The sequence below is a fragment of the Festucalex cinctus genome, chromosome 14, assembly GCF_051991245.1.
Source record: "Festucalex cinctus isolate MCC-2025b chromosome 14, RoL_Fcin_1.0, whole genome shotgun sequence".
NCBI classification, from domain to species: domain Eukaryota; kingdom Metazoa; phylum Chordata; class Actinopteri; order Syngnathiformes; family Syngnathidae; genus Festucalex; species Festucalex cinctus.
In genome coordinates this window covers 7,035,557-7,062,181 of record NC_135424.1, presented here as the reverse complement: position 1 = coordinate 7,062,181, position 26,625 = coordinate 7,035,557, and the positions used below count along the sequence as shown (strand labels likewise).

General features: G+C 37.6%; 1 protein-coding gene across 10 annotated transcripts in view; it reads left to right on the top strand.

Annotated features, from left to right (window-relative positions):
* The first annotated feature begins 577 nt into the window (after positions 1-577).
* Positions 578-26,625, top strand: part of camk2g2 (calcium/calmodulin-dependent protein kinase (CaM kinase) II gamma 2) — a 30,799-nt gene continuing 4,751 nt past the window's right edge. Inside the window, exons 1-20 of one of the 10 annotated variants that reach the window (XM_077494441.1) lie at positions 578-843; positions 2,528-2,622; positions 11,859-11,918; positions 12,075-12,129; positions 13,041-13,106; positions 13,583-13,655; positions 15,321-15,423; positions 15,649-15,732; positions 15,801-15,895; positions 16,155-16,277; positions 16,571-16,654; positions 16,726-16,768; positions 18,319-18,378; positions 20,494-20,534; positions 21,658-21,690; positions 22,129-22,173; positions 23,317-23,362; positions 25,326-25,401; positions 25,662-25,756; positions 26,065-26,309. In XM_077494441.1, coding sequence (XP_077350567.1) covers positions 779-843; positions 2,528-2,622; positions 11,859-11,918; positions 12,075-12,129; positions 13,041-13,106; positions 13,583-13,655; positions 15,321-15,423; positions 15,649-15,732; positions 15,801-15,895; positions 16,155-16,277; positions 16,571-16,654; positions 16,726-16,768; positions 18,319-18,378; positions 20,494-20,534; positions 21,658-21,690; positions 22,129-22,173; positions 23,317-23,362; positions 25,326-25,401; positions 25,662-25,756; positions 26,065-26,297 — 1,575 coding nt within the window. In that variant the 5' untranslated portion in view covers positions 578-778 and the 3' untranslated portion in view covers positions 26,298-26,309. Of the gene's footprint in view, positions 844-2,527; positions 2,623-11,858; positions 11,919-12,074; positions 12,130-13,040; positions 13,107-13,582; positions 13,656-15,320; positions 15,424-15,648; positions 15,733-15,800; positions 15,896-16,154; positions 16,278-16,570; positions 16,655-16,725; positions 16,769-18,318; positions 18,379-20,493; positions 20,535-21,657; positions 21,691-22,128; positions 22,174-23,316; positions 23,372-25,325; positions 25,402-25,661; positions 25,757-26,064; positions 26,310-26,625 lie in introns of all 10 variants that reach the window. The other 9 variants (XM_077494432.1, XM_077494431.1, XM_077494433.1 and 6 more) reach the window with 9 other exon arrangements.

Genomic DNA, 26,625 nt, shown 5'->3' with positions numbered 1-26,625 from the left:
GTTCGATTCAACTTGTCATTATGAGTTAACTTTTCAGTACTCTAAATTAGATATGTTACTAGCAATTATTTCAGCAACTGATTAATCTGTTGAATATTTTTTTGATTAACAAATTAAAATAAATAAATAAATGTTTACCCCCCCCCCCCCCCCCCCAAAAAAAACAAAAAAACAAAAAAAACAAAAAAAAAAAAACAGGCCGTTATTTAAAATTGACAGTGCTCATTTATGATAAATTAATTATTATTTGGTTCCTGGTTTGATCTGTAATGTGAGGTAAATGGGCAAAAATGTTGCTCATTTTTAATTAAAAACAATTGTTTTATTTTGGTTCAAAACAAAGATATGGAACAACACGTAGAAGAATATCACATTAATCACAGGCATTAATATTTGTTGTGTGTTTAATTATTTACATTCTATTTAATTATTTCTCGGTTATTTTAATAAAATATATTATTGAGTATTTTTATTTTTTAAAACGCCCTCTTTATTTCTTCTTTCTTTATTTTATTTATTTATTTTATTATTATTATTATTATTATTATTGTATTTTTTTACGAGCATGGTAACGTAACCAATCAAGCTCGCACTGTTGTCATTTTCGCGTGCGACCGAGAGCCTCTTTGCGCTCATAGAAGATCTCGGTCTGCTCTAGCTCCTCGCCCCTCCCCTCCCCGCGCGGAGCTCAAGCCTGTGTGCTCTCCCCTCCAGCCTTCCCACCTAGCAGCCTCCCGACCATCCAGCCTGCACGATTCCCCCCCTTCTCCCCTCCAACATGGCTACGGTGGTCACCTCGACCCGTTTCACGGATGAATACCAGCTGTACGAGGAACTCGGGAAGTAAGCGACCCCTTCCTTCCCCTCTTCCTTCCTCTCTCTCTCTCTTTCTCTCCGCGCACCATCTTGTTCACCGCGCGCTCGCGCCTTGTTGAGTGTTTGCCTGCTCTTTAATCCCCAATCGTGGCGTTTAAAGGTGCATTGCGCCATGTTTGGCTCCTCAAACAGACGCTGAACTTGGTTGTGAAGCCCCTCCACCACCCACCTCCCCACTGGGTGCACAACCTGCATGGTGGCATCCTCTCTTCTGCACACGCACCATGCTGTTTTTGTGCAGCGTTACATTACATTTTGCATGCAGGACTGCACGTTTTGGGCATTGCTCGACCCCTCTGCTGCACCCTTTCGTGTGTGTTTGTGTGTGTGTGTGTGAGATGACGACACAAACACGAGCAGGCTGCAAAGCTTCTGTCTTAATCTCTCCGCACCTCCATTGGCAGCAGCAAGCGTGCCTTTAAATGCAAACAGGCCAGTGTAATGTAGTGGCTACTTGTTGTGCAGCACTGGTGGGCAAGATTCTCCTGTTGACAGCCAGCGGGCTAATTGAAGGCAGGGTATGAAACCAACAAGTCGTTCAGTGACGCCTAATTGACTTAGTGAATCGTTTTTTCACCCCCATGGGAAATAATGTAAAGTCAGTAAATCTGTGGCAGGGTCAAATTCTCCCCTAGCTGATAATCATAAATTGTATAGGAGATGTTCTTAATGGCTGTACAATTGTAGGAATTTCACCATTAAATAGGTTGAGCGTTTAATTAAAAAACAACTTAATAGAATTTTCTCATTGGAAATAATGTAGTAGGGTCAAACTCTCTACCATCTCCCTTTTTGAAATTGTGCACATGACATTTTATATTCTTAATAGTCATTCATGTGTACACTAAATAATTAAGAACTGTAAAATAAAATGGTTAAGAGGATAATAATTACTCAAAACTGCAAATCATGTTTGTTGACTTGGCAACAAATCTTAAAGTGCAGTACAGTTGACAGTAAAAAGCAATACAATCAAACAACAGATAAAAGGGGGGAAATCAGTTTAAAAAAAACAGTCAATAGATAAATTTGGATAAAGTAAGTTAAGGGAAAGCTTTTTTTTTTTTTAAAGGAAGGTCACAAAAATCAAAATAAATTTCATAAACAAAGGATTTTGCAATCAGTGTATATATTCCATGATCAAACACAAACGACTCAGCAAGCTGCAGTAACAACAGCAACAATAATAATAATAATTCTTTGCAGAGGATAAAGAATGTCTGTCAATACTGAAGTATGCTCTGCCTGCATGTGCTGCTACCACTTGTGTTCAACTGTAATTTGCCTAACGTTTATAACTATCACAACAAATTAGTTTGGTTAGCCCGTGTAATCGTGTATGCTGTTTTGCATTGTGTGTTAGCTTTAAGCTACCACACTTTTGTAAGACATTCTGTCATCCACTGGTAAGTCATCTTCCAGTGTCACACAAACCTCCCCTTCCTGTTCTATAGTTGTCATCGCACCTTTCCTCTTTAAACATCTACTGACAATCTGATGTGGTGCAATTGTAGCAAAAAGCCAAAGAAAAAGCTTAACCGACTTCCCTTGAGTGTCTGTTTTAGGTGTGAGTGATTTCCTATTTTGCAACGTATGTTAGTCATGCTGCGCTTGTTATGTGACACTCGGATTGTTTATTTGCCGCCTCCAGGGGCGCCTTCTCGGTGGTGAGGCGCTGCGTGAAGAAGTCGACGGGGCAGGAGTATGCCGCCAAAATCATCAACACCAAAAAGCTGTCGGCCAGAGGTGAGTCACCGATCGCGTTTCCTCCAGTGGAATCCCTGAAAAGCAGCCCGTTCCTCAGCCCGCTTTTCCTCAAGAGCTACGAGAAACATGGCCGGGTTGCAAAGGCTCCATTTACATGTCAGCCTCCAAGTTGCACACAGACAAAAAGCGAGGATCCCTGCTAGCTTTTTTGTTGTGGTTGTTCACGGCCTCTCTTGCGTACACATTTGCATTAGCAGCAGCTTGACATTTGATCCCAAAATACTTCTTTCATGCTGGGAACAGCGCGGTTTGTTTTGGCTGGCCTCGCTCGGTGCTCGTTATTGTGTTGGAACTAGTGAAGGACTGATATGGTTTTTTCAAGGCCGATACCGGTACAGATTATTAGTAGTCAAGTAGGCCGATAACCGATATTTCAAGCCGATATTCGTTTGCAGTAAAATGGGAAAAAAATAAAAATTCTTTTAAACTATATTAACAGATTTGTTTAAAAAAAAAATGCAGGGAGCTTCCAGGGGTCATTATCATGTGTTAAGCTGTAAAGTTTTAGAAAATTTCAACATAATTTCTTGATTTATTTATTTTATTATTTATTTATATTTATTTTTTATTTTTTATCTTTTTAAATTTTCATTTTACTTATTTTATTTTATTTATTTATTATTATTCTTGATTTATTTATTTATAAAAGATTTCTACTGTCAATAAAGTTTTCTAATATTTCAACAATTTCTTGATTTATTTATTAAGTGTAGGGAGTTCCTAGTTCTCATAAAGTGGAAATTTAAATAGATCCATAAATGAAAAGTTCCCTGCATCTCACTGAGTGACAAATTCATGCGAATGTAGCTCATTTTGGGTTTTTGTTAGGGTTCGTAAAAACATTTAAAAAATATCTTTGCGGTGAAAAATTGTCTGAGTATGTTCCAAATGTGTTTACGACAATTAAAAACTGACTGCGAACATCTTACAAATCCTGATGAAAACCCCAAATTCGCTACGTTCGCAAGTATTCACTGCGCCGCGAGCTTTATCGGCCTTCAGATTGAAAAAAATGGCCGATGCTGATATTTGTCAAAATGCCAAATATCGGCACCCGGCCGATTATCGGTGCCGATATTTGGCGTCTATACCTAGTTGAAACAGGCTTGAAATTAAGGTTTAAAAAGAGTCGCTAACAGGTGTAGTAAGCATGCCGGGCCAGTAGTTGGCGATGTCACCTTGTAAGTATGTATGTATCACAAACATTTTGTCTTTCCGTCCTTTTTTTTTTTTTTTTTCACATTTATTTATCAGCAAATTAAGCTTACAGGTATTGCTGTTACCATTAAAAAAATAGTCGTGATCAGGTGACTAATCTAAAGCTAATCGAAGATTCATGTGGGTCAATCACTTTAAGTCTTGGCATGTGTGTGCTGACTCCAATTTAAGTGGCGTTGGTTTAATATGTATACAAGCTGAAGTGATGATTGTGAAGGATATCAGCAAGACTGTCTTCGCTTTTTTTTATGAGCTCACTGTCTTATACACACAAAGGTTGTCTCTCCCTGGTGTGTGCGCACACTTTTTATTACTTCTCAAGATCTGCAATAAATCATCTAAATAAAAAACGCCTCTGTTAGCGCTCGCTAACGTACTTATCCATAAAGTCTGATTACTGCCGCCGTAAGTCTCAAGTGTGCACGTTCCACCATATAAACACACACCCAGTCTGATTTCTTTAATATTGTTTTATATGAATATTGATATTGTATTGTGCGTGCTCATATTCAGACACTGAGTAATCCACGTGGCAATAACTCCATTCCAAGAAATTTGCAAATGTGCAAAATAGGTTGCGGTGTTATGATCTATACGCTTAAGCTCCTTTCACGCTGCCTGTAAAAGTTTAACATCAGAGCAATAAACAGAAATGGCAAGACAGGGACGTGTTGAAAGCGACCAGACAGAAAAAAAGAGAAATAACAGAACAGAAAGAGAGTGAAAGAGAAAGAGAAAAGAGAGTTCAGTGACAGAAAGAAAGGAGGAAGAAAGAGAAGGTTGAGCAAGAGGGAAAAAAAGAGAATAAACTGAGTCAGAGAAAAGAGAGGAAATAAAAGAAAAAGAGATGGAAAAGAGCGCTCTAAAAACAGTTGTGTCAAAAGATATCCCAAATGGGTCAAAAAGGGACTGACCCAACTTTTTGCGTCATTCATTTAATCCAACTGTTTTTAGAGACTGAGTGAAAGAAAAACAAGAGAGAGAAACCAGAGAGTGCTCGGATCTCAGGATATTACATAATTTGCAAATATTTTCAGGCTCCAATTTGTGTTCCAATAATTCATTTTTTCTCACTCGGACATTCATATGTGACATTCATCAAATATTTACACTTGCCTGTGGCCTGCGACCTGCAAGCTACGAGCCAAGAAGCCACACGTGTGCTGAGAAACCACACGCGGAAACACAAGTTGTCAAAATGAAAGAGGAATGGAAAGCCTTCCTCACTTCCTTTTATACGACACTATCGTTTTAATCTGACCGCCGTTTATATTCAAGTCATCTTCTCCACTTCTCCTCCGTTAGTGACTGTGAGAAACTTTACTTCTTCGTTATAAGGAAGTGTTTGATAGCATAGATAGTAAGCTAACATGATATGGTACAATATCAATATCCATTTGGTAGCGATCAATCATTTGTTAACCAGACTAGAAATCCACCCTGATTTAAAAAAAAAAATGCTTGCCTAACTATCAAAACCAATAAGTAGCATTAATTCCCACTTTTTGTGTAACGTGAATGATAATGCTAAGCTAACATAGAAACAAGCTTCAATTTTACTTGGTTAGCCAATTGTAAAAAAACAAATCAAGAAGAAGTCATTACCACATCATTAACAGATGCAACAGTTTATTAAAAAAATTTTTTTTTAAATGAATACAAACCTAATGTACACAAAACTTTGTAGTGGAATGACGAATGAAGGCGCAGCCAATTACATTTGAATCCATTTTGGTGCTATCTCGACAAGGATGCACCGTCTTCCTTACCGCGTGAGTCAGTATGGCGTCACTGAAACTGTTTAATCTCTCTAATCCCAACAATCAATATCTTCATCCCTCCATTCTGTCCCCCTTGAACCAGGAAGTAGTGCGACAGATGGACAATTATTATGGATTATTTTCACTTTTATGAACAGTTCAGCCATGGTGGAGGTCTTTTGTATACTGTAGGTACTTTTTAGTTATATTATGATCATTCTCACATTGCTTAAACAAATCTAATTGTGACCCAATACTTTTGCTCACTGTATGTTTATATAAATCTATCCAAATATTGATTCAACGATATTTCCCATCATCTACGTTTACATTTGAGTACCTGGCTATTGTTTTCTCAAAGGGTGGATGTTTGATTAGCCTGGTTGGTTCAAACACGCCTACTTATTTACACTGTACATCATCATCTGTCTTTATAGCCTACTTCTTTTTTAACCTCTGTCACTACATTTGGGACTACTTAAATCATTTCATCTGTGGAGTTTGAATTCTAACGCTAAAAACAAAGCTAACAGCTAATGCTAAAATGAATGCTAACAACAAACCAAAACTTGCCTTATGTGTTGTAACTGCTCATGTTTGCTAATGCTAACGTTGCTAAGTGACAAACAATCAAAATGCTAACTTCCCTGGTGGAGGTAAATATTGACACGCTGACTAAATGCTCCAGTTTGTATGTCATTAGCCTCAAGTGGTGTGTAGTCAAGTAGTCACGTAGTAAATCTAATACAACTTGAGCTTCTCAGGGTTTTTTATTTTTATTTTTATTTTTTATCAGTTCTGTCTTTATACGAGACACTTTCAGCAGTATGCTTTTCTACTTTTCCTCAGTGAAGCTCTTAGAAGCCTGGAGGCTGAAAAACATCCCGCCGTATTATCCGCGACTCATCGCGCTCGTTTAATCACCTCATTTCAGTGCAATCTTTTGTCCCAGTGGTGGCTTGGCTGTGGAAGTGAATCATGTCACTTTCCTTCTACATTTCAACACTCTGTTACTTTATTATGCTGTTCAATTTAATGGTAGGTTTATTCTTATTATTAAGAAACCAAATGTGTTGCTTTTTATATATTAAAGAGAATTACATAAAAAAATATTTCTAATACCAAGAAATCACATTAGAAAATTATAAATGTTTTTTGTCTTAATTTAAATTTTGTAAAAAATAAAAAATAAAAATCTGCAAATTAATACTAGTAGATTATTAGAATTTTGTTTTAATTAAAAACATCTAAAAATATATATATATATATATTTGCTTTATGTGAAATATATATATATATATATATATATATATATATTAGGGGTGTGAATTGCCTAGTACCTGACGATTCGATTCGTATCACGATTCACAGGTCACGATTCGATTCGATACCGATTAATCCCGATACGAATGGTCACGATTCGATACCGATTAATCCCGATACGAATTTATAAGTCGATTGTTGCGATTTTTTTCCATTCAAATTTAGAAAATACTATCAGTAAATTTGTACATGTACACTGTAAGATTTGTATGAATATATTTATCTAAAACTTGAGGCTTATAACCGTGAGCCACTGTACACAAACAGTTTGCAATCTGTTTCACATTTGAACAGCATTAAAATAAAAATATTAAGGATTAATGTGCCGTTCATATAACATTCTTCCATGCTCAAGGTGTGAATCCTAAAAAAAAAAAAAAAAAAAAAAAAAATCGATTCTGCAATTATTGAATCGATTCGAGAATCGCGCGATGTAGTATCGCGATATATCGCCGAATCGATTTTTTTTAACACCCCTAATATATATATATATATATATATATATATATATATATATATAATAAGAACAGTAGATTTATATTTATTTTTGGATAAAAATTTGTTCTTAATCGGGGGAAAAAAATAGGAAATTATGCTTTGTTTTTTTTACATAACGAATTCCATTTGTATTTAAAAATACTACAAAACAAAATACAATACGGTATTAAATTCAAAGCCTTTTCAAATGTTTTTTTTATTAAAAAATCTTAAATGTGTAAAGATTTGTTTCACTTCATGAAGTTATTCTTCATTAAGAAAATCAGAATAATTTTTCAAAGTTTTGTTTAAAATTTTTATTTGATTATAAACTTGTATCATTTTAGTAATTTATTTTTCATATAAAAATAATTGTAATTAGCAACCAAATGATAAAAAAATATACATTTGACTTTTTTTTTTTTTTTAATTATTACATTCAAACAGTAAAACAATAAAAATGTGTTTCTTTGTTGTTTTGTTTTGCCAGCTCTTTTGTGTGTCGTAAAACACGATCAAAGTCCTTGCCCACCTGACGCAAGTAAATTGACGTTAGCGGGGGAGGCAGCACGGCTCGTTTTTCAAAGACGCCTCTCGTCGGCATCCGCACATCCATCCGTCCTGCCCACACATTCAAGAAAGGCAACAAGGAGGAAGAGGAGGCTTGATGGATAAACGAATACCATGATGTCGTCCCATTAATCAATCTCGTTGGGCTAAGTGCCGTCTGTGTGTGCCTGAGTGTGTGTGTGCGCGTTGAGCTCTCTGGAGCCGACTCTGCGATACGCCTGCATCATAAAGCTGTAAAAGGATGTGCATCATGTGGGCGCGGTTGCAGTTTGCCTCCCGAAAACAACGTTAATGATGCAAAGGGAAGGCAAAACTTTTTCCGTGTTACCATCAAAGCCCACTCGCCTTGTTTTATGACCCGTAAGTTACCTCACAGCAGACTTATGCTAACTTTTTAAGCCACGCACTCCTTTAAAGAGATACTTTACTTATTTAGCCATTTTTGGCAGTCAAACATTAATATTTTACCTATAATAAATGTGGTATTTTCATTATTTTTCATGTACAATTAGTACCTTTTAAAAACACATTTTGCAACTTGCGGTCGACTGAAAATGACATCACAAGGGCTCAGGTAACCAATCACAGCTCAGCTTGTGAATGTCACATGACTAAACCTAGAAAACAGGTGACCTGTGATACCTGAGCCCTTGTGATGTTATTTTCAGCCGACAGCAAGTTGCAAAATATGTTTTAAAATAGGGCTGCACGATATTGTAAAAACATGCGCTATGCGTTATACTTGCTGAACATAGCGATATCAATATTTTTGTGATATTTAACATAAACTAAAGAAATTACATTTTTATTACCCAATGAAAGAAAAACATTTTTCATGTGGCAAAATAAGCAACCTTAATGTAATCTTAGTAAATTAATTGTAATTATGTCTTGATAATTTTCAACTATTGCATGGCGATGCACATTTTAGTTAGTATCTGACTGGTCAAATTCATAAAAAGCATAAAATTCCATATAAAACTTATTGAATGCCTTTGCGATATGCATATTGCAAGGGCCAATATCGCGATATCGATATTTTTTCGATATATTTTGCAGCCCTATTTTTAAAGGTACTATTTGTATGTGAAAAATAATGAAAGTATCAAATAAATTATTGACAAAATATTAACTTTTTATTGCTATAATGGACTAAATAAGTGAAGTATGCTCACTGTTGGCCGTTTGTGTAATAACTACCATTTCTGCAACCGTTCTTTGCAGTTGAGAGGCTGCATCAAAACCTTCTGTATGCTCTAGCATAAAAAAACAAAACAAAAAAACGTATAAATACGTCTTTGGGCCACTTAAAACATTAAAAAAAACCTTATTCCACGTTATTGGGAGCAAATGAGTTAACATGCATGTTCAAAAAAAAAAAAAGCTGCTTTTGGCCTATCTCAAACCTGCAAATTGTTTTGACATTTGTTCTTTTTTCATCTGCGTCGCCATCACGCTTATATGAATCTGACCGTAATTAAGTAAAAAAAAAAAGAGACCTTTGATGATTCAGTAATTGTTGTCTTTCGTGTTGTACACACACAACGGCCTTTCTGAAGCGTCCCTTCAGAACTCGTCAGTCTCTCATGTTTCCGTCCGGTGAATCGGTCATTCAAGTGTCTGTGAGGCGATCTCAGCCAAGGCCTCCTGTCATCGCTGGCGTAATGAAGCCGTCACGGCGAGCCAGCGTTGGAAAAATAGCCGTCTCTTTTCACAGGCCCGGACACGTTTCTAAGAATACGAGCGGTCGAAATGGGGGGCCAATTATGGCGCAGACGGGAAGGTTGCGGAATGTCAGCTTTGATTGCTCTGCCCTCAACAAGATGGTCAGATGAAAAACATGCAGTGGCGGCGGCACTCTTGGAACGGGAGCCAGAGGGGCACGTTTGTTGAGGTCAAAGGAGGTTTGTAGACTAGTTATCTTGTATTGCTCTCCTTTGTTCGCATTCCCACCTGCTTACTACTTGAGTTTCTATATTATGCATCTCTGTGTAGTTGTCATTCATACAAAAATATGTTTCTGCTTGATATTTAATAGTCACATATATACGCATATGGTAGCTTTACGCTGATTCTGACACAGTGGACATCCGGTATTTTCATGGGAAGACTTGATTTTTCCACCGCCTCTTTGTATCTTGCTGTGGAGGAAGGAAGTGTTTCCCACTTTTCCTGGCAATGTTTTTCCAGTCGCTTGGAACATTTGAAACAAGCACAAGAAGCCTTCCGTGACTCCTCTGGATGACTGCCACCATTTTTCATTATATTTTCTGCCACTTTATTTATTTATTTATTTATTTATTTACCGGTGTTTTATTTTTGGCAAAAATGGTGTTTCAGACCATGGCTGGGGAGGCTGGGATTAAGGATGTCCATCGCTTCTTTGCCGAAAAAAAAGTGAACCCGCGCAGATGTAAGCGGTCCATCTGTTCCAGGAGGGACAGCTGGTTGGGAGGCTCCACTGTCAACTTGACCACTGACGGACGATCTGCACATTTTGTTGTGTTGTATTAATTAAATTCTTTATACACTGGAATTTTTCCCCCCTCAAAAATGTGCCATAATTCTCAAGTAAAATGTTTGGGTACATTTGGGAGATTTTTCTAAAAATAAATAAATATGCATAATGTGCATATTTCTACAGTAGTATTTCTACATTTTGCAATGTTAAAGCCATATATTCCATTTATTATCTTTCAAAAAATATATACTGTATACATAAAATGTTCTATACTGCCTCTTTAAAGAGTTTTGGAATTTTTTGTATTCATTTCACCCCTTCGCTTATTTCACATTTCATGTTATAGTCCTAGTCCACAATGAATCCAATAGATTTTCATCACGAAAAAGCAAAGAAAAAGTATTTGTATAAACAAATGCACATTTTTGATCTACAAACTAAAATTTCTAATGTAGACAATGTCACATTTTTACATTTAATGGTGTAGCCTAAAATTAATAAAATTAGTTTATTTACATATAATTCTCCACAAATTGCTCCATAGGCCCGAAATAAAAAAATTAAAAATGTGTTTGGGAAATTTAAAAACAACAATTTTTTTTTTAAAATCTCATCACTTTTAAAACATCTTACAGCCATAATTTAAAATTTATTAAAATTTCTTGTAAAACATCCGTTGAACATTTTTAATTTGCAAAAATTTTCACCCTTTTTTTTTTTTTTTTTTTTTTTGTATTTTGGAAATTTTCTGATCTATGAACTTAAATTTCATAACCACACACTTTCTCTCACTTTTTTTCCCCCACATTTTGTCTTTACATCTACTTTCTAAAACGACTTAAATGAAACATTTGCACACAATACATTCTCATCTCCAGCTGCAACATAATAAAATGTGTGATTAAACGGACCCCCTTCCCTTGTAAAACTTTTTTTTTTCATCGGCTCTATATGTGCCATAAACATGCATCTGCACACGCACAAACATGCTGGGTCATCCTCTCCTCCCCATTAGAATCATTAACAGACAATGATTATATTAAAGCCAAACCCACAAGACTAATTTCACTAAGTGCAAAAAGGCATTTGCCGGAGTGTGTGCAAACACAATAAGCGTCCGTCTGTCCCTCCACATGTGCAAGCTCAACAAAAGTCCGAAAAGCTGCTCGCCTTTTAGCTGATCTGCCTCGCTAAGTGTCTGTTGGGCGTCCAGGCGGCGGCGAAAGGACACAAAATGGACCTATTGGGACGTCTTACTGGAAAATAGAAATTAATGGGAGAATATGATGGGTCAGGGTGGAGAATTTGGATGATTCTCGTAATATTGTGATTGTGTCATACAACAAAACGTAGAGTTTATCCCATCTTGTATAGAAGTAAACGTGGATGTCTTTTTCTACCTTCAGATCATCAGAAATTGGAGCGGGAGGCGAGAATCTGTCGTCTGCTCAAACATCCAAACATAGGTGAGTTGTTTGTACTTGTGCAGGTCAAAAAAAAAGGCTAAAAAAATATATGATATTGTGTCATCCACATCCTGAGTGGCTTTTCATGACATGCCAATCGACATCCACACATACTGTCTAAAAGCAAATCTGCTTCCCATTTCTCTACTTCACTAGTTCGACTTCATGACAGCATTTCAGAGGAGGGCTTCCATTACCTCGTCTTTGACTTGTAAGTAAACACATTCAATGGATATTGCATTTTTACTGTGAATTACATGAGTCCAAATAACAAGGAAATCAATTCAATCAAGACTGTATCATTGCTTAATGCTTACTTTAGTAATACCTGGTACAGCGCCGATATGACACCCTAGTGGCCAGAAGAGGTACAATAAATCTAATAAGGCACTTGGTAAGTTCTGTGATGCGATGACAATTGACAAAATATCACTATCCTATTTAATTGAGTGAGAATGGAATCAACGTGGGGAAAAAGGGAAGGAGTTAAACGTGAGTTATTTTAACAAATTCTAAAATAGTTTCTTGTTGTATTCATGGTGCATTTTGTGTTAAATTTGGAGGTAAAAAGTTAATTTAATCTATTTTGGATTGTGACTATAATGTAAGAAAATGTGGAAAAAGTAAATACTGGGTGAAATCTGAGTTTATAATACAGTGAAGAAATGTACATAGAGTTACAAAAGGTTTGTTAAAAAAAAAATATTTATGGAGCACTTTGTGTTGAATTTTTAAAGGCGTGGAAACCTTATAGGCAGAGATTATTTATTTATTCATTTATTTATTCATTCATTTATTCATTTATTTATTTATCAACACGTTTTCCCCAATTTTATTTAGTCTTTATGCTATATTGTGTGCAAAATATTTTAACTATCATTACTATTTAGTTTATAAGTAATTTGCAACAGTTTGATTGTCACACATTTATCTCTATGAAAGCTACTATAATAAACATAATATTCATGTAAAGTACATAAAGTCAAATTAAGTGTCTTTAATGACATCTACAGTATATACACAGTAATTTTAATTAGTAATTCCTGTATATTTAATGTGTTAATTTTCTTAAACAATATGGCATATGTTTTTAGTTTCTGATATTTGTGTATGTGTGTGTAGGGTCACTGGCGGGGAGCTGTTTGAGGACATTGTCGCCAGAGAGTATTACAGCGAGGCAGACGCCAGGTACGTTTTGATTGATGCCCTCGTTTTATTTATGATTCCTCTGCATGTTCTTTTTTTTTTTTTTTTTTTTTTTGCTTCCTGGCACCGTGCGAGTATGCGGTTCTCTAAATGCCATTTTATGAATAAATCATGAAGTGCTGGAATCGTAATTTGGGGCTTGTTGACGAGCATTACGCTCGGAACACACACAGACACGCGTGCACACAATGAAAAGGACATAATCCATGGCCTATGAAGGACTTGTTTTTCCTTTCCTTGTTGTGTCAAGTCTGATTAATAATGACAGAAGAACCACAGCCCAGACAATTAGGTTTGATTCATTTTTCACCCAGCCCAAAACCCCAAAGCAGTTTCAACTTAATCTTGTGGAGAAAATACATCAAATTAACTTGTTTTATGTGTTTTTTATCTTTTGTTTTTTTTGTGTTAATAAAAAAAAGAATGACTTTACTAAATGGAGATTTGTGTGTGTGCAGCCACTGCATCAATCAGATCCTCGAGAGCGTGAGCCACATCCACCAACACGACATCGTGCACCGAGACCTGAAGGTAAAGACGTGATCACATGATGCCTTTTTCTCTCTCTGTAGCGACTCCCGTGTTTTGTCTGCTGCGCCCGTCGTCCTGCTCGCCTCCCTCTCTTCTGAACGAGCATGACGACAGCGGGACAGATGCTATTTTTGGCTCGCAATGACATGATGTCGGGTGACGATTTCACCCCACCTCCCGCCGAGGCGGAATTATTCACCCCCGACCGCACTCTGACCTCATCAGCTTTGTTGTGATGTGCAAATAACGCAGTTAAAGGATGGCGGACCACAATCCCTCCCTAATAAATCTTCAGTAGCCTCTTTCACACAGAGATTCCGCAAAATTGCTGCATCAGAGCCGCAGCAGAAAAAGACAGAAACGCTGTTTAGCTGCATGTGCGTTTCACACTGATCACGGTGAAATTTTACACAGCAGTTTGAGATTGGTAGGTCGACTTCCACCAGAATGTGTTTAAAAGCATCTTTCACACAGATCTCTTAAAAATTTTCTGCATCAGAGCCACAACAGAAAAAAATGTGCCTTTCACACATAAGCCAGCAAAATTTCACACAGAAATTTTAGACTGCCAGGTCGACTTGAGACAGTCAGAAATCTTTTTCTCACAGAGAAACTGGAAAATGTTGCATTAAATTTAGTCATCTGTGTCTTTCAAACAGCATTTAGCAAAATTTAACACGCTAATTTGAAATTTCCAAAGTGACCTCCCTCAGACATTCAGAAATCTTTTTCACACAGACATCTCACAACAGAACCTTCAGCATTTCACTAGCTGTCTGTTTTTTTCACACAGAACCAAGTGGAATTTTACACAACAATTTGAGATTATGATTTCAGATTTGTCATTTTTTCGAGTGACTTTCTTTAGACATTCAGAATTCTTTTTCACACAGAGATACTGCAAATTTGCCAAAACATTTAGCTGTTTGTTCTTTTCACAGAGAACCCAGTGAGATTGTCAGGTCGACTTCCTTCAGACCTTCATAAGTCTCTTATCACACAGAGATTCTGCAAAATTGCACATTAAAACAATTCTTGAGCCACATACCTTTCACACAGCACCCGGCAAAATTCCTCTTTCACATAACATTGCCAAACCCGAGACAATAGCAAGTCACGTGACACCAGTGAAAGAAAATGATTAAATGGGTGCAATTTTCCCTTGGGGGTGTACACACTTTTGTTGCCATCTGTTTAGACATAGTAAATGGCTCTATGTGATGATATTTTGAGTGGATACTAAATTTATACTGTTATACTGTAAGATATGCACTGACTAATTGCTCTATGCTGCCACCTGTTGATTGGAGTATCAAATACAAGCAGTGGTTTCATCTACAGTTCAAACCTGTCCTCAGTTTGCCTCTCTAGTATTGACATGGTCTGCTCGCCTGATAAAAAAAAAATGTATATATATATATATATATATATATATGGAGGAAAAAAAAATCAGTCTGGGCAGGGTTGCCATGGTAACCCTGGTGTGAGGTCACCCGGCTGCTGCAGTAGCGACTCATTACGTCACCTCCTTTTCATCCAGCTCGACTTTTGTTGGCTGTGTGCAGCATGGAAACATGCATTTAGCAAGTCAACATGTTAAACGCACACCCAACTGAATATATAGTGACATGGATGCGTGCGTGCGTGTGTTTGTGCCTCCTCCAGCCAGAGAACCTTCTCCTGGCCAGTAAGATGAAAGGAGCAGCAGTCAAGCTGGCCGACTTTGGCCTGGCCATCGAAGTGCAGGGGGACCAGCAGGCCTGGTTCGGTACGTTCCAAAATCGCGTCAAAACAGAATACGACTGGGCGGGTAATTGGTGACATCATGGCAAAATTTTGCCACTGATAATTGGACAATGCAGTGAGTAAATTGTGTATACTAAATTTTCTGCTAATGTTTTTTCATTATCCCTTTCTGTTTCTTGAATTTCATTCCATTTACCTTTATCGGTATATTAGATAAAATAGTGTGCTTGTGTTTATATGTGGACAGGCTTCGCAGGAACTCCTGGGTATCTGTCGCCAGAGGTGTTGAGGAAGGACCCGTACGGCAAGCCAGTGGACATATGGGCGTGTGGTCAGTATTTATATTTCACCAATGTAACATGAAGGCGCAACTCATTTTGACCTGCGCGTGTGCGTCAGGTGTGATCCTGTACATCCTGCTGGTGGGTTACCCTCCGTTCTGGGACGAGGATCAGCACAAACTGTACCAGCAGATCAAAGCTGGGGCGTACGACGTCAGTATTATGTGTCTCTCGGGACAATTTCCTACAATGTTTTTTTATAATGACGACTTCTTGTGGATACTTCAGAAAATGTGATTTTTTTCCTCAGATTTGGGGATTTAGGAATCTGCATTTAACTCATTCACTGCCATTGACGGAAAAAGACGTCAAATGATGCATTTTTGGGCTGGCAGTGAATGTGTTAAATATTTAGCTGCCCCTGAGTAACTATATGAGGGGGAAAAAAATGTCTATTTTGCTGTTGTTTCAGTTCCCATCTCCAGAGTGGGACACGGTGACCCCCGAGGCCAAGAATCTGATTAATCAGATGTTAACCATTAACCCTGCCAAAAGGATCACAGCCGACCAGGCCCTCAAGCATCCTTGGGTCTGCGTAAGTGAACATTTTCTTCTTGGAGTCCACATTTCTTTTTTTCCACTTACCGCCTAATGAAGTCATGCGCTGACTTCATTTGAGGAGAAATTATGACACCGGCTCGCATAAATAAATGGTGAAGCTTAAATTGCTATCGAACAAATTTCTTACTTGAGCATTTCATGTAGTTTCTCAACAATATGATGGCGGAATGTCCTCCCAAGATTTTCTGACATAAGATTGAAAAGTGTTACTTTTGGTTATACGGCACTATAAAGTATTTGTAAGGCGTGCTTACCTCTTTATTACAGCAACGCTCCACTGTGGCCTCCATGATGCACCGCCAAGAGACCGTGGAATGTCTGCGCAAGTTCAACGCCAGGAGGAAACTGAAGGTAGTTGTTCACATGCTCACTCATGAATTAACTGCTATTCCTATCATTTTATAGCCATATTTGCTTTACAGGGCGCCATTCTCACTACGATGCTGGTGTCCAGGAACTTCTCTGGTAAGTAGCAGGGTTTTTTTTTTTTTGTCAAATCAGACATTTCAAAAAGGACAAATGGACTCAAGTCTTATTCATTCTTCAGTCTGGGTAGCACATATCAGGGTGTTGCCTTCATCAAGCGCCCTTCAAGGCTTGGATGTGTTCATGACTTTGGCGTTTTAATACGTCCATGTAAGTAAAGTCGCTTAAGTGGGCGGGTGCCAACTGTTTTCTATTGGTCGGCATTAATCTGGACGGAGTGACGGATGCAACCGAGACCCTGCGTACATATGAAAAAAAGAACATATAAAAAAGTTTGAAAGATGATTGAATTACAGCTTTGTTATGGGTCTGTCTTCATCAAAACCGTCTTAGGAGAGGTTTAACGCTATTAAGCGTCTCATTAGGTCATTCAGGATTTCAGCTGTGTCTCTTAAAGAGAGAGGTACCTTGAAGTGAAAACGCAATCCGCTACATCACGCTTTCCAACTAGCGTTAGATCCTAACGTTGCACTCTTTGTTTTAAGTTAGTCTGTGCTCTTTCTTGACAAATATCATAACCTGATGGGACGGACTCAAATCAGTCACAGCATATCGAAATTGAAGTCCTTTTTGTTCACAGAAAGTTGGTAGCTCGTCATATTAGCGGCTAGCGTGACAAGCTAACGTAGCAGTCTATGTCTTCACTTAGTCAGTGCTCATTCTTGTCGTTTGCTACCGACCATATGAGAGTCAGCTAGCTAGCCAGCGTGTCATTTTAGTTCTTTTCAAACAGCACAGAAAAATCTGACTTAAAGCATCAAACCAGTCACAGAATATCCAAATGAAAGTCGTTTGTTAACAAAAAGCTGCCGGATATGTCACCTGAGCGTCAGCTATCTGGTTAGCATGAGAAGCTAACTTAGCAGCCCGACTCTTTATTCAGCTATGTGCTCTTTCCTGACAAACATTACAAATAGGTGTGTCTTGAATGTATCACATAGTCACAGACTATCCAAGTCCAAGTTTGTTTTCACATCATGCTCTCTGTTGAGTCATCTAGCTCGCTAGTTTAAGAAGCTAGCATAGCCGTCTACATCTTCTCCCGGTCAGTGCACTTTCTTTTCGAACATCACACACAAAGGTGACCTAAATTAGACACCAGAAGATCCAAACTGATTCTCTTTATTCACGGAAGGTTGCTAGCTAACTACGTCTTCACTCAGGACTCCTTGTCAAATTGCAGAATGGAATTGATGGACCATTCCACTCACAAAATATCCAAATCAGAGTCCTTTGTTTGCATAAAACTGCTGAATACAAGCTGAGAGTCCAATCAAGACACTTGAGTAGGTTTAAAAACAGGATGGTCTGTCAAAAAGGCAAATCACACAGACACACACAGTCATTCCGTGGATGCTCAGACAGCTCGCATTGTGTGAATGTCCAAAATTGTATATATTTTGGTCAAATCGTACTACTTTTGACACGTTCCAACCGAGGTACAGACTTGAATTTAATCTGTAAACAAGGCTGCCGTCCCACCTCTCGAACCGTGACACAAAATTGAATCCCTCTCTGTCCCGCCGTAGTGGGACGGCAGCACACCAGTCCCGCCGCCACCACCAGCACCGCCGCCATGGCGCAGGAAGGTACAAGTGACCCACCTCCGCCGTCTTTGCATTCGGGTTTTTGGGCATGCGGTCTGCAGCTATGCCTCGATACACCCAACCGGATCCCTCCCACTCCCTGATCGGACCACTTTTGATTGGTCGTTATCAGATAAATGGAAGCCAGAAAAGAAAGCTCAGTTGTTGATCTTTCCGTGCTTCTGCATGTGTGGATGCTTGGATTTCCTGCCTACTCTTGGCGTGCAATACTGTAAAGTCCTTTACCATTATACAGTGAACCCTCACCTACTTTTATGTATTTATTTTGTCAAAAATAACAAACAATTTCCTGTAATACACACACTGTGAAATGAGAGAGACACCGTTTACAAGTTGTTTTTTTTACGAGTTTTACAAGCTGTTCTTCAGACAATTACTCAACTCACTTCACAATATACTGCAGAGGGAACAATTCTTCGAAAAAGACACTTCAAGCAGTTAAAGTTTACTATCAAATCAAACCTTTAAAAAATAATAAATGCAAGTTGTACAGCACCACATAACTTTGCCTTTAAGTCTGCTAGCTTAGTGCTATGCTAACACATATTGGGGAATGTCACAGACCAGCTAATGAATAGCATTTATGTGGCAACGTTTACACACATTTTAACACTTTAAGAAGGGATTTGAGCCCAAATGGTATCCTAACACTCAGGCATAATTACATATATTTACAAAGTGCGAATATCTAGATACCGCTTAGTCAAAATCGTTACAGTTATGTTCACAGGTTGTCACACAAGATGTCTTTGTATTTACAGTGCATATTTACAAGTCAAAACATGTGTAAGCTATTTTTAAGTGTGCTGTTGTAAGATGGTAAATTTTAGGATTTAAACCATTACATTTGCAAATGTTTGCTAATTCCTATGGAACAGCGAGGGTTCACTGTAATCCAATTAAATATTAGCCTCCTCTATGCTCCGTAACGCTGCCATTCCTGCCACCTTTGCATCAGTTAATAACCTCGATGCCCGGCCAATGCCTGCCTCCGTGCCAGTGTGCATGCTACATGCTCAAATGAATGTCCCGTCATGACTGCCTGCTGGTTTGCATGTAGACAAACTATGCTGTCGGTTAACTTGCCGTTTTTTATGGTTAAAAGTTAAAATGATTCAAATATTGGGGTCAGCAGGTTGTTTCAGCAAACACAGTATGACATGTTTAGCACCAAACAAAACAAGATTTATCAGGGTGTGCTACTTGATACAGCTGGTTATTCTATTTCAAGGTCTGATTGTTGTATTTTGACGTGAATGCTGCATGTCAAAAGCATGAAGCCCACAATGGTGGTATTTTCTGAAATGCTAACCCTAAATAAATAAGTTTTTCTTACTTTCTTCACTGCCACCCTTCCAACTCTTTAACTCGGAAGGTAAGGGCACTTTCACAAGCCTCATATTCACTATTTTGATAACGCATGGGAGCGTTAACTGTAAGCGGCCGACGTGCTAACGCAGCCGCGTCAACCTATGGAAAGGTTTTCCATTTTAGATAGCTTACTTTAACTTCCTGAATCCCTCTCCAAACACTGGCCAACGGCAGAACCCAGAGTTTTACGCTAAATCTATCCATATCGTCCATCCATGTTGTCTGTCGTATCAGCTAGCTAGCGCTAAGCTAACCTGGGAAGGTCCAAAATGTCTGACATACTGTTCAATTTCAGGCATGGGTCTATGAGAGTTTTTTTGTGTCCATCCTGTTAGGTACTTCATGTCGATCAGTGAAACTGGTGTTTATAAATTGAGTTGAGTTGAGTTGAGTTATAGTATGCGTCATTTTGTTAGCTTAACTGCATTCATCGCCAAAATAATTTTTGGATGTTTTCGGAAACAACAAAATAGATGTTCAGTAAACGAGAAAAGTCCTCTTGTCTCGATTTGAATTTGTGGATTACCATGACCTGGATGACTGAGAATCTACACAGACATAAAGAAAATAATTAAAAAATGGATTAGTCAAGTATGCTATTCAGCATGCTTTGCAATCAGTGTTATTTGGTGGTTCTACTGTATTTCATTCTGTTTTTTTGTTGTTGTTGCTGTTTTGCTGTTGTTGTACCCTCTTGACTTAATTTTTGCCATTTCTGTGTTGCAGCTTGCAAAACCTTATTAAACAAAAAGTCGGACGGCGTGAAGGTACGTTTGTACGAGCACCCTCAATATGACCTTCGTTGACTTTGGCTGCTCTCTTCCGGTCTTATCAGAATTTTAGGCTAGAATTAGATTGCCCGCGTGCGCCTATTTTACTCGGTTGAACTGTTTTATGTTTTCGCTTATGCAAAAATGTGCGTTCTCTGTCAAACTGGTTGGGGGTTAGTGCTCTTGCATGCACTATAGAGTTGGCGTTATTTCAAAAGTTAAAGCTAAACTACACCAAACAAAGATTGAAAACATACAGGTGCATCCCATTAAAACCTTTTACACCCCGTAACACCTAAAAAAAAAAAAAAAAAAAAAAAATGAGCATCAATTTTTCACAGGTTTACGTTCTGTTAAAATATGATGCATATTAAAGTTAAAACTGTCGAATATATTGTACAGTACAGAAAAGTTAAATACAACTGCTGTACTTAGATTGGATTTTTTCACATACCACTAGAGGGAGTGCCACCACACTTGGCAAATCACTGAAATAAATGAATCATAACAAACTGAAGTAGTTCAGTTAATGCACTAGTCACCGAGTGAAATATTACATGATTTTATCACTAACCAAAAATTAATCATTTTATCTATTTCGAAGTATTATTGACCGCCAATGAATTTGCGGTTCGGCATCGCAAATTCACGTATTTGCAGATTTTTTTGTTTTTTTAATCATTTATTCACAAAATTTGTTTGCTTGTTTTTAAAAAAATATATATATATATATTTTTTTTATGACAATTGTAAGTTTTTTTTACGCACTTTGTGATAGGTCCCTGTCACAAAGAAACAATCCAAATAATTAAAAAAAAAATTACTTTCTGAAAATGTTAAATAATCCGAATGATATACTGTACAGTATGTTTTAAATTGAACTATTGAAACAAATTAAATTTGTTTATTGAGCTGCACCTGTATATTTTAAATTTACGAGTGCTTTAATTTCCCAGCCGTATCCCCTTGTTTAATGGCTCACTTTTTTTTTTTTTTTTTTTTTTACTGGCCAGCTTTTCCTCTCTTTCTGTGCGCAAAAAAAATGTGGCTGCTTCTTTGTTTTGATTATGATTTTCTTGCTCATTTATTTTCCTCCCTCCTCTTCATTGCTGTCTGTCAGAAAAGGAAGTCCAGCTCGAGTGTTTGTTTGATGGTGAGATGATGAGCTCTTGTCGCTCGCTCGCTGTTCCGTCATCCGTTTGTCTGTCTCACACTTTTTTTTTTTTTTTTTTGAAACGAGTCTTCCTGGGCAAAGCCGCTTGAGCCGCGTGACACTTTTTCATAATTTTTCATTCATTTTCTGAACGCCGTCCTCTGCCTATCTTCGTGACATCCCACACGCACAAACACTCACGAACTCACTCTCACACACACGTTTCTGTGGATCTTGCTTTTTTTAAGTAAAGGAGAGGAGGAAGGGGAGGAGTTGGTGCACACACACATATAGACAAGCAGCACACTCAAGTGTTTTGGTTAGTCGCGCTGTGTCCAGTATTTTGTCATGGAATACATTGTTATTCCCTGGCCTTTTGCCCTTCATCCGTCCATCATTCATCCCTGCATGGTAAAGTGTGTCCTACCTCCCCCCCAGGAAACGCAGACCACTGTCGTGCACAACCCAGCTGACGGTACCAAGGTAAGACGCTCACAGTTAATTGAAGAAAAAAAAAAAAAAAGCAGGATTAGAAATATAGTGCATAATAAAATGAGTATATTGTTTTAAGTCAACTAAAATCAAACAATACAGATCATCAATAAAAGTACCAAGGGTCCAATCTTTAAAGTAGTAATAACAAATATATAAAATGCATATAAATGCATATTATACAAACATGCTGCATAGTAGCTACACAATAACATATTTAATAAAAATCATGTAATCAAATTAAAAATAGTAATGTAAAAAAAATATCAAAATAATAATAAAAATTCCTGTAATATAGAAAAAAAAATGTGTGTTTTTGTTTATCCAGAATTTATATAAGAATCAAGAAAATTACAATTCAAAACAAATCATAAGTATCGTAATAAACACTTTTAAAATAATTAATAACATGAAATGCAAAAAAATAACAAAGCCATTAAATCCGAAAAGAGGAATGCCAATTCTATGTAATATTGAAAAAAAATGGAAATACAAAATATATAGACAGTAGGTTGTATAATCTATTTTTTTTAATCCAGAAGAATAGATTAAAATTAAAAAAAATATATTTCAAATACTAATACAAATATTAAAAACTAAAATAATATACTATAGTTAGAGAAATGTAAAGTCATGACATTTAAAGTTGTAATACACATTTGAAAAACAAAAGACTATAAATGTTTAAAATTTTTTGAAATAATGCCTCAGAATAATTTGTAATTGTAATGAAAATTGCAAGAATAGTAAACACTAACTTTGTTAGCATGTTCAGTGGGTTAACCAGCATTTAGCCTACAACCATCTTTTAAAAAGGCAGAAAACCGCAATTAGATGACAAATTTTAGTATGCTTGGCTGTAGCATTGCTACATTTCGGTATTCATCTTGAAATATTACATTTACGAATATGTATTAGTGTTTTCATACAAGCCCTAGTAGATCAAATAAAAAGTCAGACATATGCTTGGACACTGCCTTGGCTGGTTTGTGCTCCTGGGAGGTCGTCGTGTGTCCATCTGTCCATCCGTCAGGTGTGTCACAGATGTCGTGTGGTGTTATTTGTCCTTTTTGCTTGTTTTTCTTGTTGCCATGTTTTTATTTTCTCAACGGTGTGGCGGTGTTCTCCCAACAGGGCTCGACGGAGAGCTGCAACAACGCTGAAGAGGAGGAGATGAAAGGTAGGAAAGGTACATGTCCCACTTTTTGCCTTCTCAGCATGTACTTTTCGCTCATTGATGCTGAACTCACTTTACTAGCCAAAACAGCAGCACCTACTGAGGACCGTAAACAGTTTTGCAGTTGGAATTCAAGTGTGCTGTCTTGTCAAATGAATTGAAGATGAGTTTACATGATGTTGTTTCCTTCTCCATAAGTCATTTTTTAGTTGTTTTACATACCTTTCAACTGCAGTTACGCATACATTGGCGAACATTGGTAACATTGTTTAATATTGTTCAAAAAGTGGCCACAATTTGCGGTACATGTATAACATTTTTATTAAATTATTTTTTGAATCTTTACATTTTTTTTATTTAAAGAAATGTGATATTTTATATGTGGTATGATATGTGGTATTTGATTATATCATGAAAAGTCAAATTCTTCCATTTGTCCTTTTTAATTAATTAATTTATTTATTTTTATTAATTAAAAAGGGAGTACAGTATTCATATATACTTTTATTTTTAGTTTTTTTGTTTTTTTTAGTTTTTTTTATTTGTAAAAAGCACAATATAACAAAACATAACATTCACTTTTGTCATTTTTGTAATCTTTTTTTTTTTATGAAGCGCGTAGTCTTGTAACCTTTTTTTTTACATTAAAAATTACTGTCTTGTAACAAATCAACATTTAAAAAAACAGTTTTAAATTAATTACATTTTGTAGAATTTTGTTAAATTTTGTTCATTTTTTAGATAGAATCTTGTAACTTTCAGCATATTCAAAACATAGTATAATAAATACAGACGTTTGTAATTTTCTATTTCAAAGTCATGTGTGCGATCTTGTGACATTAAAAAATGTGATATCTTTTAACAGTTAAATATTTTGGGGTTTTATTAAAAAAGTGACTTTTAAGCGCTTTGTAGAAAAAAAAACAACTAACAATCACAATATTTTTATATTATTTATTATTCCTTCAAAAAAAGTCATGTTTATTCATTGTATTATTAGAATATATATGGTAATTCATTATTTTAAAAATCGTGCTGTAGGGCCGCAAATGTTCCCCGGGCCAGACTTTGATCACCCAAAGCCAAGCCTCCCGTACGCAACCCGGCTACGTGAGCAAATGTGTGGTGTCGTGCCTGGGCGGCACATGGTGGCACTGACACTTAATCCTGTAATTAGTCTCAGGACCTCCTGAAAGGAGCTAATCTGCTTACAAGAAGAAGAAGAGGAAGAAGCCTTTGCGGCGCTTTTCCTCGCTCTTGATCCTCGGCCAGGCTGCTTGCTGCTGTCAGCTGCTTTGACGTGATGAGGATGATGATGCTAGCTTTCCTCTCGAGTCGTTTTTGCTGAGACTAAAGTATGTGACCAGGATGATGTTGAAGGTGCATATGTTAACCTCTATGGAGTCCCGTACTGAAAACTCCAAATCCTTCGTCGCTAACCTCAAACCCTAGACTCGTTAAACGTAGACCCGAACCCATAATAGCCAATCGTAAGCATAATGCTAACCCCACATCACTAGTATTAACCTATAACATTTGTTAACTGTCACCCATTACCCAGATCCTTAACCTACATTGTGTTCGGTAAACCAAGCGCCTCTTCTTTGACAGGTTCCAGTCCTGTGCTGCCACCTACTGGTACTCAGAACCTATTGCAGACATTTGCATTAATCACATTTCAGGAGCTGTACCACATAAATATTGAACCAAATCGGATCCACTTGAAAAATGGACCATTCTTGAATCGCATCGTACCACATGTTTTGAGATACGTATGGTGTAATGTTTTATTGTAGATAAGCACATTCCCAATTTGTTTTTCAAAGTGTTTCACTTCCTGTTTTAGGGTATTTAACTTCCTGTTTATGTTTGTCTTTTAATTTCCTGCTTCTTGTTAGTTTGTTTGTTTTCAAGGTGTTCAACTTCCTGTTTCCAAGTCTTTAACTTCCTGTTTGTCTGTTTGCAGGCCGCAAACAGGAAATCATCAAAATGACAGAGCAGCTGATTGAAGCCATCAACAATGGCGACTTTGAGGCCTACACGTATGTCCTGCGTTTCTTTTGTATTTGTTTTTCTTTTCACCTCGGAAGTTAGTTTCCACCTCAGTACAATATTTACCTTGTCAGAAATAATGTAAAGTGACTGAAGGCGTTATCATAGAACCTCTCTCGGAAGTAAATTGCTATATTAGTTGTTAATTAAACTACTTTCACATTCTTGTTAAAATAAACAAGTTCTATTTTTCTGGTTATCGTTTAATGCCCATGAAGTTTCACGCGTTGTTTTTGTTGTGATGTGGCAGGAGAATCTGTGATCCAGGCCTGACCTCCTTTGAACCGGAAGCTCTGGGGAATCTGGTGGAGGGCATGGACTTCCACAAGTTCTATTTTGACAACTGTACGTTTGACGTCTCTGTCCTCAAGTATACTCACCAGTCACAATTTTGTTCGCTACACTTTCACAATCAAAACATACACAAGAGCGACTTTAAAATGTCTTTCTGGAAGATTTTCCTGTGGTTCCTCAAATAGTAGTTTCCTCTCTAAATCATTGATATTGTTCAAGACTGATTGTAATTTAGCCATATTTTTTTTTTATCATTGTGTGTGTATGTATTATGCAGTACTTTAGCATTAGCCTCATTAGCGCTGGCTTAATGAAACACAGCTAACCGAAGTATCTATCTGCTTCTTGCTTCCCCTCAGTATTGAGTAAGAACAGCAAGCCGGTGCACACCACCATCCTCAACCCTCACGTGCACATGATGGGCGAGGACGCGGCGTGCATCGCGTACATCCGCCTGACGCAGTACTTGGACGCGCAGGGCCGCCCGCGCTCATGCCAGTCGGAGGAGACCCGCGTGTGGCAGCGCCGCGACGCCAAATGGCTCAACGTCCACTTCCACTGCTCGGGAGCTCCCGCCGCGCCGCTGCAGTGAACGCCACGCGAGGTAAGGGCGCACTGCGCAGGCACGCTTGCGCCGCTTCTAGACTAGCGTTTACCCATTCAGGCACTGGGACGAAATCGGGGTTCACTATTATCAGGATGGAACCCACAACCTTCCGGTTGGGAGACGACCACTCTAGCACTGTGCCAAAAAATTATTAGACTTACTCACATTGCAGTATAGGGGGCAGTGTAAGACCCAGTTCAAGCAATGTCTGTCATCTAGTGGTGAATGGTTATATTACAATGTCTATACAGCGGATGCCCTGCTAATCATGGGGAATAGGGATTCTTTTAAAAAAAATTCTGATAAACCTTTA